Source organism: Vulpes vulpes, chromosome 11 (assembly GCF_048418805.1).
Source record: "Vulpes vulpes isolate BD-2025 chromosome 11, VulVul3, whole genome shotgun sequence".
NCBI classification, from domain to species: domain Eukaryota; kingdom Metazoa; phylum Chordata; class Mammalia; order Carnivora; family Canidae; genus Vulpes; species Vulpes vulpes.
In genome coordinates, this window is record NC_132790.1 from 19,115,898 (window position 1) to 19,130,644 (window position 14,747).

General features: G+C 38.6%; 1 protein-coding gene across 1 annotated transcript; it reads left to right on the forward strand.

Annotated features, from left to right (window-relative positions):
- Positions 1-10,597: 10,597 nt before the first annotated feature.
- Positions 10,598-11,545, forward strand: OR2D2 (olfactory receptor family 2 subfamily D member 2). Its single transcript, XM_026008122.2, has one exon. The coding sequence runs from the start codon at positions 10,598-10,600 to the stop codon at positions 11,543-11,545; it is 948 nt and encodes a 315-aa protein (XP_025863907.2).
- The last annotated feature ends 3,202 nt before the right edge of the window (positions 11,546-14,747 follow it).

Consider the following 14,747-nt stretch of genomic DNA (forward strand, 5'->3'; position numbering starts at 1 on the left):
TTTGCCTCTCTCTCTCTCTCTCTCTCTGTGTCTCTCATGAGTAAATAAATCTTTTTAAAAAAATCATCCCGTTTGTCCTCTAAGATTTTCATAGTTTTGCTTACATGTACAGCTTAATTTACATCATGATTTATCTAGAATTTATTCTGATGTAAGGAGTGCTTTAGAGATCCGAGCTTTTTCCGCTCAATGGTCACTTAACACCATTTACTGGAAAATTCTCATCAATGTTAAGTGTCTTTTATTAGAGAAATTAAACTATTGCTAAATTTGATCTATTTTAGCACTCTGTAGATGGTTCCTTTCCTGACTTCGTATTTCTGTACAAGTACCATGCAATTTTATTTCTCCTGGTTTTTGGGTGTGTTCTCAGGTGTGGAGAATGGAGTTAATTATATTCCTCCATGCAAATACTTTGCATGATTAGTGATTTTAAAGCCCCTTTCTTGTTTATTATGAATTTGTCTGCATAATATACACCCATACTTCATTCCCACTGACTTTGTAACCGTTTAATGCATGTGATGCTCTTATTTTCCTCAAAAAATGTTTTGTTTGTGGACATATTTTTACTTTACATAAATGATATTGTGTTATATGCCTCTTTGTTTACCTTTTTCACTTAACTGAGTCTTTAAGATCATTTACAATGCCAGGTGTTCATCTAATCCTTCTCCTTACTGCTGTGCAATATCCTTGCTGCACATCTCTTGCATTTTCATTTCTCTCTTCTCCCAGTGAAGGATATCCAAATCACACAACACGGTTCCAACACAAATAACAGAACCACAAAGATGACAGGAATATACCATATGACGGTACCATTTTCTGTGTGAGAAAATCTTTGGCTCCCTATTTAGCAATAATTCTTGTATCATAGAATATGCACAGGCATAAGGTGACCCAGTAACACCAGATTCCTTCCCAGAATGGCTGTACCTCTCTACATTTTCCCAAATATAAATGAGTTTTCTTCTCTCTTCTACCTTTTGCCAACACTTTACAGTATCTGACAAATTTCTGCATGCCTCATAGGAGAAAATAGAGGCTTCTTTGTTGTTTCAATTTGTAGACCTTTCAATTCTAATGAATTTCAGTATTGTTTTCTATTCTTGTAAGCCTTTGAAGGTAGTTTTTGTGAATTCCCTTGTATATCCTCTGGTGTGTGTGTTTGTGTGTGTGTGTGTGTGTGTGTGTGTGTGTATGCGCGCGCGTGTGTGTGTATGCTTGTGTTTTTCCTATTAGACATTTCATTTTCTTCCTGAATTTTAGAATTTATTAAGAATTCCTGATATGAAGTTATTTTCTATTTGTTTTACATAACACAAATATATCATCCATTTTCTCCCCTTTTAAACTTTCTTCATAATGTTCTTCATTGAAGACAAATCTCAGATATTGAGGAAATCAAATTCATCCACTGTTTCATTACGGTCTGTGCTTTGGAGGTTCCGTCCTCTAGGTCAGAAAGATAGATGTTCCCTATGTTTTCTTATATAATGTGACTGTTCTATTTTAACTTTTAGTTACTTAATCCATTTAGAGTCTACCTTCTGTGTCGCGTAGGTAGAAATGCAGTTTTATTTTTCTCTAGGTAGTAAACTAGTATTTAGCAATACGTTGTAATACACTATTTGCCTTCTTTCAAGGATTTTTGGAAATATCTTTGTTGGACATTAAATTTCACATTAGTCTGTCTATGAGCTCTGAATTCTGTTCCACTTATTAGTCTTTTTTTTTTTTCACCAATGCCACCACTCTTTTCTTTTTGAGGCTTGGCAATATTGCAAATAGAAAAGGAGGAGGTTCAAAAAAAAAAAAAAAAAGAAAAGGAGGAGGTTCGATTTCTAACTGGGTTTTATTTTGTAATTACCAAATGCCTAATGTTGTGCAGCATCCTTTCCTGTTCTTGTCACCTATTTGTGTATCTATCCTACAGACAAGTCCTTTGTCCATTTTTAAATTGTGTTGTTTATCTTTTTTAGTTTTGAGTTGCAGGAGTTCTTTATATATCTTGGATATGACCCTCTCCCTCTGCTCCTTCTCTTGCTTATTCTTTCTCTCTCTCTCTCAAATAAATAAATAAAATCTTTTTATAAAAAAGAATATATTTCTTAATGTCTGGCTTCTTCTACTAAACATCTTTCTGTCTACCTGGTTGCATGTAGTAGTAGTTTATTCTTTCAAAAATATCAAAGTATTGCACTGCATGACTGTATCACAATTTATCCTTTCTACTATCCATGAAATGTATATTGTTTCCACATCCAGATATTAAAAGTAAGGCTTTTATAAAAATCATCGTTCATATTTATGGTGAATTTAAACACTCCTATCCACAAAGTATGGATACCACAGAGGAGTAAAACTACAGATTGTAGGAGGGAAGGCATATATTTAAGGTAAGTTTTCAGAGATGCTTCCAAATGGACTTTTTGAATTGATTGTGCCAAGTTAAACTCCCATCAGCAATGTGAAGTACTCCACATCCTCAGACATTTTAATCCATTCTTTTGAGCCTTAATGGATTTCATTATGCTTTTAATTTATGTGTTCTCGTGGCTAATTCCACTGTGTACCTTTTCATATACTTCTTAGTAATTTGTATTTCCTATGCTGTAAAGACTTGTCTAGTCTTTTCCCCATTTTAAAAACTGGAATTTTCTGACTTTTCCTACCTGTAGGAGTTCCTTATGTATTCTGGGCAGTAATTTAGCATCAAGTTATTAAAATAACTATGGGGTGGTGGAAAGGGAAGTGGGCAGGCGTTGGGGGTCACTGGGTGACGGGCACTGAGGGAAGCACTTGATGGGATGAGCACTGGGTGTTATGCTATATGTTGGCAAATTGAATTCCAATAAAAAATAATAGCCATTCTAAAAAAATAACTATGTGTATAAGGAGAAACCAAGAAAATAGGGTTAAAATGTTAATCATTGAAGAATCTTTTATTATCTGGGGCACATCATATTCACATTGTACAAATTATGAAGTTCTTAAAAATCATATATATAATACGTAATACAACGGGATTGCAACCTAGAACCTAGAAACCCATTACTTCATTGCAACAATACAACGCTTCCCAAAAAAGAAGGCAGGTAAGCAGAACTAATAATGGGGCTCATAAATGGAGATGTGAGTGCTAACTGCATGTTATTTTCTGTCTTCCTTATAATCATTTGGGAACCTCTAAAAGAAACAGAGCTCAAGATCCACCCTAATGATTCAGAATTCTCCTGAGACTTCACCCACTGCAGAGACTGCTCCAAGTATCCTTCTGGTGACCTCATTTAAAAGGAACTATAGTTGCACAGTATGCCTTGATGTCAATAACATATTTGGTGGCAACAGAAGGACAACAGAGTTGTGGGGATTCCCCTTTCTGCCTTGTCTTTCATCTTGGCTTCAGAGATTTTATGGAACTCTTTGACTCAGATAACTTATGACTAGATGCTCACACTCTTTTCACTCTCCACTCTGCCCACTAACATGCTAATGTGATCTTTTTTCCTTCCTCAGATGAGAAAATGGGGGTAAGATTATTAAAGAGATGGAAAGAGAAGGCACATGGTGAACAAAGGTAATAATCTGGCATACATTGTGAGAGAATTGGTGTCAATCTTTTCATAAATTTGGCTTTTAAAATTCAACTAATTTTGTTGAAACAATCTGATCCTTAGGGGTAAATCTCTCTTATAGATCTAGCCAAGGTGTTTTCCACAGTGGGTCTACCTTATCAAACCATAATTGCAATGCCAAATTCCTTGTGGAGAAGAATCATGGTCCTCACCTAGAGAGGACTTAAGTAGGACTACATGGAATCAGTACTTGTACTCTGAGTGGGGATGTTTATGCCTTGTTGAGCTGGGCTTGGAAGACAGGAAGTGGGTATGTATTATACAGACTGGGTGATTTTTAGCACAAAAGATTTTGTAATCAGAACTGAAATTTAGTATTTTCTCTTGGTTCCTATGGACTCCCTCAGAATCTTCTTCCTAAACAAAACATCAGATAAGAAAATGCATGGCTCCATGACCCTATCATCTTGTTTGATTTCTTATAAATGTCATTATTAGAGAAATGAACTTAAAGTTGACATTCAATCTCTTGAAAAGGCAGAATGATGTGAAAGAAAGGTTGACAGCACACATGATTTCCTTTAGAAGCTTCCTGACTCTGGGGGCAGGTTCACAGTCACTTGGGGGAACATTTTCTCCTTCACATTTGCATTAGAGAATAATATGGTTTTAAAAACAAATTTGGAGATGACAGGGGTATAGTCTTCTACTATTGTGCCAGAGTTGGTGAGAGTTCCTACATCTGACAGATCACAAGTCACACTCCTCCCTGACTCAGATAGATCTCTGTCTTCTGATATTCTGGCTCAGGTGAAATCAGCTCAGAAAACGTGTGTTGTACAGTTATTCTGGACCAATTTATTCTATGCTGTGAAAAAAGGTGAGTCAGATGTGGTCCTTGCACTTATTACACTCACAGAGAAAGAAAATAAATCCAATGTAAAGTTATCAGCCATGATAAAAGTACATGAGGCTCAAGGTACACTAATGTATGTAGTATCTAGGCTAGATGTGTTGACTTGTATATGTCTACATGTATTGGGAGTGAGTGGGAGTGGGGGATGGGAAACATATGTGGGTCAGAAAGAAAGGTGTTCCTGAGTAATATGCTTCCTAAATGGAATCATTAAAAACCTATAGTTATTAGTTGGATGAAGGTATAGAAATCAGCAAAATCCTGCAGCTGCCCGTCTATAGGTTAACCACTGATTATAAGCATCACTTAAAACTTTGGGACAAATGTTCAGTTTTATGGTATCTCTATTCATCAAAACTGAGAATATTTGCTTGTCCTTTAATTTTCCCTGAGATTAGAGACATGCAATAATTTCTACTCTGGGACGGGTGTGAACTGTGGTGGAGAGAGTAACAAAGTCTAAAGCATTTGGGGAGACTCTAAGAACTAACCAAGTAATACCTTCCACCAGATGGAAGGAAATTCCCAAAGTACCGTTCTTAAAACAGGGTGTGGTCTCAAAATGTATTTTTATGTCAACTACTTCAGCAATAGACTACATTTAACTTTAGAAGCTGTTCTTTTTAAGTTTGATTTAAGTAACTGTTAGGTCATACAGACTCACTTGACCCAGTATATTCATTCATTAAGCTATTATTTGCCATGAATCTATGATATTTCTGGGACCACACTGATACTGAGGATGATATATGACTATAGTTTGGGTATTTGTATCTGAGGTTCTTTGACATCAGGGCCTGGTTCTTTTTTCTGTATCCCCAGTACCAATAATGTGCTTGGCCAATGTCTTTTGATCTACAAAGAAGCTGACTGAATATTCAAAGTATCATGAATGTTCAAGAAAGTGATAGTAAACCTAGTAGTGGGCATACCTCTGAATAAAGGGATTATGCCCAGCAAAAATCAGTGAGGAAAAAAATTCAATGTGTCCTAACTATGTGGCAGGGAAAATGGCTGAAAAGGTGGCCTAGGGTTAGATAAGGGAACCCTCAAAGAATGTCAGCTAGAGATGTGGTTGCTTATATTAATGTTTTATTGATTCATGCTTTCTTACAATGATGAATTGGAACCCTTCATTGCTTTGACTCATAGATCTATCCAGATGCCTAAGACCCCATTATCAGATAACATAGAACGTGATAATGTCTTTTTGAGAAAATGGGGCATTTCTTTAGCCTAGGAAATGTTTTTTTAAGATTTTATTTATTTATTTGACTAGACAGAGAGCGAGAGCAAAAGCAGGGGCAGGGAAGAGAAGCAGGCTCCATGCAGAGCAGGGAGTCCAACGTGGGGCTGGATCCCATGACCCTGGATCATGACCTGAGCTGAAGGCAGATGCTTCACTGACTGAACCACTGAGGTACCCCTGGCCTAGGACTTCTTAAGTTGAACTTTAGAGTGCTCTTCAATTAAGATGTGAATGCTATTTCTTTATTTCTTCTTTACTCTAACTGGAATTCAAAATGTCCTGCTTGTTTGAATGTTGGTATCTAAGCCAAACTATCATTAGCAGTATCCATGACTTTATCACCAACAGAAATTACAGGTATTTTTATATCACGTTATAGTTGTTGAAGATACCTACAAATATCCTTCACGCTCATTAATTTTCTAATTAAGATGGTTATTAGACCTGCCACAATACTTTGATATTTAATTCATTAATAAAGAAGCACATGTATCATTATATTATATATTTGCTTCCTAAAACTATTGTAATAAACTCTATGTGAATATGACTGGTCTTCTTGGCAACCCTATACATTTTATGTGATGCATTGGAACCATTATTTTGAGACACCTTTACCAAGCAGATAAAGGGCCAAAAGCTTAAACTTTGTATAGGGCCTTAATCTTTAGACTTTAAATTGTTCTCCCTTCTTTTTGAACCATTTCATGAAATTTTATTATTACTCCCCAAGTCTTGCAAATCTCTCTACACATAATGACAGTCTTCCACCCTCCACCCTCTCAGTTTTATTGAGATATAATTGATATACATCACTGTGTAAGTTCAAGGAATATAGCATGATGGCCTGATTTACATATATTGTGATATGATTACCATTACCATAGTAGGTTCAACTCATATCCATCTTCTCTTATAGAGAAACAAGAAAAAAAGAAAAAAAAAAGGAAAAGGAAAAATATTCTTCTGATGAGAACTTAGAAGTACTCTCTTAACAACTTTCTAATATACTATAAAGCAGTCTTAGCTGTAGCCATCATGGTCTACATTCTTTCCCTGGTATATATCTATCTTATAATTAGAAGTTGTAGCTTTTGGTCCCCCTCCTCCAAAATGTCCTCCCCATACCCTCTGCCTCTGGTAACAAGTCTGATCACTTTTTCTACTATTTTTGTTTTTTATTGCTTTCTTTCAGGACCTACACTTAAGTCTAATCCATTGGAAATTAATTTTTGAGAGTGGTATAAGAGGTGAGTCTGGTTTCAATCTATTGCATGTGACTATCCAATTACGCCAACACCATTTATCAGACTATCTTTCCTTCATTGAGCATTCTTTGTTCGCCTGTCCAGTGCTATTTGTCTCCATATGTTTGAGTTTATTTACGTATTCTCCATTATGTTCCATTGGTTTATTTGTTTGTATTTATGCCAATGCCATAATGTTTTGATTACGATAGGTTTTTTTTTTTTTTACGATAGGTTTATAATATAGCTAGAAATCAGTAAGTGTGATGCCTCCTGCTTTGTTCTTTCTCAGATTTCTTTGGCGATTTGCAGTTTTTCGTGGTTCCATATAAACTTGAGGAGTGTTTCATTTACTTCTGTAAATTGCCATTGGACTCTTGATAAGGACAGCATTGAATCTATAGCTAGCTTTTGGTGGTATTGACATTTGAACACTGTTAATTCTTCTAAACATGAACATGAGATAGCTTTCCATTTCTTTGTGTCTTGGATTTCTTTCCTCAATGTCTTGTAGTTTTCATCGTAGAGAACTTACATCTCCTTAAATTTATTCCAAATTATTTTATTGTTTTTGATGCTACTACAAATAAGATTGATTTGTTTTTTAGAAACTGTGTTGATGGTGTATAGAAATGCTACTGATTTTGTTGATTTTGGATCCTGCAACTTTACTGAATTCATTAATTAGATCTAACAGGTTTTCTTCTTTTGATTGAGTCTTTAGGATTTTCTGCATGTCAAATTTTATCATTTGCAAATACAGTTTCAATTGTGATACCTTTTACTTTTCTTCCCTGATTGCTCTGGCCAGGACCTCTAGTATTATGTTGACTAGAGTGGTGAAAGTGGGCAACTTTGTCTTGTTCCTGATCCTAGAGGGAAAGCTTTTCAACTGTTCACCATCAACTATGACAATAATTGTGGGCTGTCAAATCATGGCCTTTATTATACTATGTTCCTTCTATGAATGATATGTTGAGTTTTCATCACAAATGGGTGTTGAATCTGGTCAAATCTTTTTTTTTTTTTTCTGTGCCTATTGAGATGATCATATGATTCTTTTCTTTCATTCTATTAATGTGATGGGAGGTGTGCCACCAGCCAAAAACAGTTGGGTTAGGACTTCTGTCTATATTCGATTATATATATATATCCCTACCAAAGTGAGGTTGTAGGATGGGCCCTGTGGCTGCCTGGATTCTCTGGTCAGGCTTTTTAGAGGATTAAGACTGGGTACTATATTTAGTAATAATATATGAAAGAGCCTCCCAGCTCTGGCAGGGCAGCAAGACAGAACCCAAAGCCTGTACAGCTCTTATTTAAGGACCCCAATCCGTCCTTCAGAAGGTTTACTGAATTCCCTGGCCAAGTGATGTCATCAGTTTTGCTCTACAGATGAGGGAAGCTACAGTTGTGCTCTCTGCTCTAGTGCCACTGTATATAGGGCCGTTGGATGGGCTAGGCAGTTTCAATGTGCTCTGGTTAGGTTCTTTGGTTGCACAAGCTGAAGGCTGTATTCAGTGATGAGTAGAGCTACACAAGATTTCTTGCCTGAGCACAGTGGGAAAGCAGCTCTAAAGCTGGCTAATCTCTGTTCTCTTGTCTTGACCTACCCTAAGTTTCCTGATGGAACAGAGCCATTGGCTTTGCTCTGCAAACTCTCAGTTCTGTGCACCTGCCTCTTAGCTTGAATGTCCCTGGGATGCACTGCTTTTAGGAGCTGTCACCAGTCCTTCCAATCAGATGGGACCAGGAGACCCTCTTGACAGTGGGTGGGGCGATGCCCTAGCTTCCTTGCCTAGGTGGGAGATGAGTCACTTCAGGCTACTTCCAGTTTCCCAGGCAGGTTCTCCAGTTAGGAGGGGCTGGGATTTACCTTCAGTCTAGGCTATGAATTAATGCCTCTGCCTGTGTGTAGCACAGGAATGTTCCTCTGGTACTGGCTTTGCTCTGGGTGCAATCAGCTCTTCCCACTGACCTCTCAGCTAGAGCTCTGCTCGGCTGTACTGCTTCAGGAGTTGTCCTCAGCCCTTCTGGTCAGAAGGGGCCAGCAGACACTCTTCACAGCAGGCAGGGTTGTGATTCAGCTCCCTGTCTGGGTCTAGGAAACCAGTCTCTGAGGTTAGCAAAACTCCTTTGAGGATTTGAATCAAGCAGCTCTGCACCCCACCTTGTTCCCTGGCCAGAGTACTTATCTGAGCTAGTCCTGCAGATTAGCAAAGCTACATGGGCTTAGTCCTTGGGCACAGCAGGTATGAATTTCATCTGCCTAGATCTGTATGCTGATTGTTGCAAGCCTCTCTCCCTTCTCTATCACAATCAGATTCCAGTGGTAGAGCCCCATTGACACCCCTGTAGTCCCTATAGTTTGGGGTTAGAGCAGGGGCTCCTGCAAAGCACCCACAAATGTTGGGGCAGTGCAGATCGTCTCCCCTGGGTTTTTTTCTTATTTAGAGAACTAGAAAGCTCAGGGGAAGCCTGTCCACATGATGTTGCACCAGCCTGGGTGAAGGACAATGCATTCAACGTGTAGTTGCTTCTTTTACCTTTCTAATGCCATCTTTCTTGGTCTCTGTGGTGCAGGTTGCTTCACAGTGGTGTTTTATTCTGGAATAGTTGTTGTTTCTTTTTCCTGTGAGAGGGAACAAAGTCAGGAACAACCAATGTTTCCACCTTAGACACAGAGAATCTGACAGGCTTCTTAAGGAACTCTACTAAACCATAAGGTCAATTTTTAAATTTAATTAATTAATTAATGATAATTGATCAAATAAATCACCACATCATGTCCATAAAAGGTCACAAAAATGAGAAAGACATAGTTTTAAAAGGAGTTTTTATTTTCTGGGAAGAAGAGACACATAATTCAAGGCAGTGAGAGCTGATGGGCTAGAGGTGGTGAATTAGTGCTGTGTAGTCTGCACACAGAAAATTAGTCAACCTGGTGGCTTCAAGTGGAAATGCTGTGATGGTGTGTCTGCCATTTTGGAAATTTTTGATGGTAAAGATTGATATCTGGGAGTTCTAGGCGAGGCCGGGGGTGCGATTGCCAAAGAGATGATGGCATACTACCCCATTACTTCTTGATTTGCCAGCTCTTTCAAAACAAGTTATTTTGTACAAAAAAATGTCAGTTCTTTAAGGTACTTTGGCCCTTTTTCATTTTTTATATCTTAGTGACTGTCTTTTTAGGGAAGAGACAACAGTCATATGCTCAAAGAATAAATAAAAAATCTATGCCAGCATAAAATGGGGAGGTGTGGCAATAGCAGCATAGGACTCAAATTTCTAGTTGATAATATAGTGAAATTCTATGCCATGACTTTACAGATTAATCAAATCTCTTTAATTATTAGATGTTTCATATTCAGAATAAGAAGATTCTTTTGATCTACTCTACACTTACTAAGAATGAAGGCGCCAGCTTAAAAGTACAAAGTGTTACAACACTGAAAATGCTCCAACTAAAGCAGCATGCTCATTTTTATATCAAGGGGAGTTTTGGAATGGTTGATAGTGATTGAGAGCAATTCGAAAGTCCTCCAAATCTGAGGTTCTATGGATCTATGTTTAACATGTTGACTTCTTCCTGAAACAACAAAGTATGAGAGCAGCAAATCAGACGCAGGTGACAGAGTTCTTCCTCCTGGGACTCTCTGATGACCCCCACACTCAGAAGCTCCTATTTATTTTATTCCTGGGTGTCTACCTGGTTACTGTGCTTGCAAATCTGCTTCTCATGTGCCTTGTTCAGGCTGACTCTCGGCTTCACACACCCATGTATTTTTTCCTCTGCAACTTATCTTTGGCTGACCTCTGTTTTTCTACCAACATTGTTCCTCAGGCGCTGGTTCATCTGCTATCCAGGAAAAAGATCATTTCATTCACACGTTGTGCAGCTCAGCTTTTACTTTTCCTCATTTTTGGGGGTACACAGTGTGCCTTTCTGGCAGTGATGTCCTATGATCGATACGTGGCCATCTGCAACCCTTTGCATTACCCTAGCATTATGACTTGGAGGGTGTGTGTTCAGCTGGCTGTGGGATCATGGACCAGCGGCATTCTGGTGTCTGTGGTAGATACCACTTTTATACTAAGGCTACCCTACCAAGGCAGCAATAGCATTGCTCATTTCTTTTGTGAGGCCCCTGCACTGTTGATCCTGGCATCCACAGACACCCACACTTCAGAGATGGCCATTTTCCTCATGGGTGTCATGATTCTCCTCATACCTGTCTCCCTAATTCTAGTATCCTATGGCCACATCATAGTGACTGTGGTCAGGATGAAGTCATCTGTGAGGAGGCTCAAGGCATTCTCTACCTGTGGTTCCCACCTCATGGTGGTCATCCTCTTTTATGGGTCAGGAATTGTCACTTACATGACACCAAAGTCTTCCAAAGAACAGGAAAAACTGGTGTCTGTGTTCTATGCGATGGTGACACCCATGCTCAATCCCCTTATCTATAGCTTGAGGAACAAGGATGTGAAGGGAGCTCTGAGGAAAGTGGCCACAAGGAATTTCCCATGCAGGCTTGAAATCTGCCACTGACTGCGAGACCCTTTTAGATTTTAGCCAAACAAACTACCAAGTAATTTCCACAGCAAGCTTGGAATTTGGTTAGATCCTCATCCTGGGACCTTGCTGTGGACCTACCCTCCATCCTTCATCCAGTACTCCCTTTGTAGAAGAAGGACAATAATTCATGGACCCACAGAAGGAGGGTCTGCTTCCTTCTGGTTGGTCTTTTGGCTCCTAAGAGTTAGGGAATCTTATAAGAAACATGCACATTTTATAAATCCTGGGATCAGTGAAATTCATCTGTTTAAAATCATACATGATATATTATTATCAATCTATCCCAGATCACGCTCCAACTCTTTTATCTTTAGATATTTCTGAATTTGTTTCATCAAATAATCAATAAATAATCATTACTTAATCACTTACTATGGGCAAGGTGCCACATGTATGTGTTCCTGCACATGTGCATGCATGTGTGTTTGAAGTGGGTAGTGAAGAGCGTGAGTACAAAGAAGACGTATATATGGTTTCTGCTGTCCTTCTCACATTCTTATGAGGTACATGGAGATTTTATCTATCAGATAAAGGTAAAGACAGGATTTTGGAAACTAACAACACATAGTGGCATCCCAGGGCTACCCAGGGCTTCAGGCCCAGGGGTACCAAGCAGCTGGTACCACTTTGGGCCTGAAGGACAACCAGGACCTGAATAGGATACCTGAATATAGAATGCCATGAGACAGGAGTTGTGGACTTAGTTGTATGGCAGCGAGAAAGACACAGGAATAATTATTTCAAGCTCATTCTCTACCTATCTTCTGATTTCCTGTTACCGTATTCCAAAAATAAATAAATAAATAATCAAGGATAACCTCCCATTTGAAGATTTTTATTTTAATTCTAAGCATAAAGTCCTATTCTGGTGTAAGTTAACATATTTAGAGTTCCTGGGGATTAGGACATGGACATCTTTGAGGGACCATTATTCTGCTTACCACATAAGGACGAATAAAATGAATGTGAAGGCATGATTAAAGTTTGGCTAAAATAATAGATTTAAATGTATAATGGTGCCAATACAGTTAGTTGTCTGATTGCTACCGTCCAAACAGAACCCCATAATCTACCTTTTAATGTGCAAATTCTTACTCAGATCACTGCTATTCACTCAATGGTATTTTTCAAGATTGGGGGTGGGTAGGGTGTGTGCTATGAATTGTTTGTGATGAGGCTGACCTTTATGAAAGTCATAATAACATAGCCAGACAAAATTTAAATTTTAACTTGTAAGTATTGCCAGGAAACAGGCTCAAAACCCAGTGAGACCAGGGAGATGGAAAAGGCACAAAGCAAGACAGAGAATGCCCAGACCTTCTCTCCTACCTCTCATAGATGCGAGGTTTCTGACCATGTGCCTTCAAAGGTCCCCTGAAGCCCTGAGTCCGCTATCTAATTGAACAAGATAAGTTTTGGTTTCAGTCACTTCACTAAAGGTCCAGAGTTTTTAATGGAACAATCTTGTAAGGTTTCTTTCAATACGTGACGTTCATTGTAAGGTAAAGGACTCTGAAGCTCTATGGGACATGACCTTGACTTGCAAGCAATTGATTGCTACAAGCTCCATTTCTTTCTAGCATCATGAAAACAGATCTTCTGATATGAACCCATCTGTTATTATTTAATAAAAAGTACAGGGGCACCTGGGTGGCTCAGTTGATTTAATATCTTTCTTAGGCTCAGGCTGCGATCCTAGGGGTGGGGAGCCTCTTCCCCCTCTCTCTGACTGCCGCTCCCCCTGATTCTGCCCTCTATGTAAAATAAATTAATAAAATCATTTAAAAATGCAAAGAGACTGGACTTGAGCCAATACGTTTCCTACACTCATATTCTTTCAGCAAATGCTTATTGAGAATCTAATTTGTGGCAGATAGTGTACTAGCAGTTGGGTTATATTAGTAAACACAATCAGAAGAGGACACTATATTTTTTAAGATTTTATTTATTTATTTATTTATTTATTTATTTATTTATTTATTGTTTGAGAGAGAGAAAGCATGAAACAGGGGAGGGGGCAAGGATGGAGAGAGAGGAGAGCAGAGGGGAGAAAAAGCACACTCCCTGCTGACCAGGGAGCCTGACACCAGGCTCCATCCAAAGACCCCCCAGATCATGATCTGAGCTGATGGCACACGCTTAACCAACTGAGCCCCTCAAGACCCTCAGATGAGGACTGTCATAATGCCCACAGAAGCAGTCCATATGCTAAGCTATTGTATGTCTGAACTCAACATTCTGTGCTCTACAAGTACTTAGAATATGGTGTTATGCAGATTATGAATTACACTGGTCAGGCTGAAATCTGTCGGTAGTCAAGACATTAGTGAGCGGATTTGGTTTCACAGTCCATGTGTAATGGCCATATGTAAGTTTTTGGCTTCTGGTCATTTTGGTTGCCTTTCCACATTTATGGTCTTTTGTGTGTCTTGGGCTAGTTAGAGCCTGTCTCCCTCCTTAGAAGCTGAATATACCTGAAATTCAGTTTCTTGTCTTCACTGCAGCTGTAGTTAGCTAGCAAGGTAGAGTCATTCAGAAATTCCCAGTGTATATTCTGAATTAAACTCTAGTGACATGAAAAAGCAAGGAAAACAAGCTGTTTCTTTTGTTTTTTAAAAATAAACATTTTTTTAGATCAGGTTTAGGCTTATAGAAAAACTGAGAAGTACCCTGAGTGTTCATATGCCACTTTCCTTTATTACTGACATCTTACATTATTATTATTATAGTATTTGTCACAGTTAAGAAAATCAACATTGATATCCCATGATTTTAAGATCTATTTGTTTGTTTATTTATTTATTTATTTATTTATTTATTTATTTATTTAAGAGACAGTGGGGGGAAAGGGCCAAGGGGGACGGAGAGAGAGACTCCCAAGTATCCTCCATGCTGACTGTGGAACCCCAAATGGGGAATAATCCTACCTCCCCAACATCTAAAAATCATGACCTGAGCTGAATCCAAGAGGAAGACACCCAAATGACTAAGCCACCAAGCCCCCTCCCATACTGATACAGTATTAACCAAAGTTCATACTTCATTTGGATTTCTTTCTTTCCTTTAAAGAGTTGATTTATTCATTTGAGAGAGATAACAGGAGTGGGGGGGGGAGGGGTAGAGGGAGAAGCAGACTCCCCCCTGAGTAGGGAGGTCCAGATGAGGTTTGGTCTCA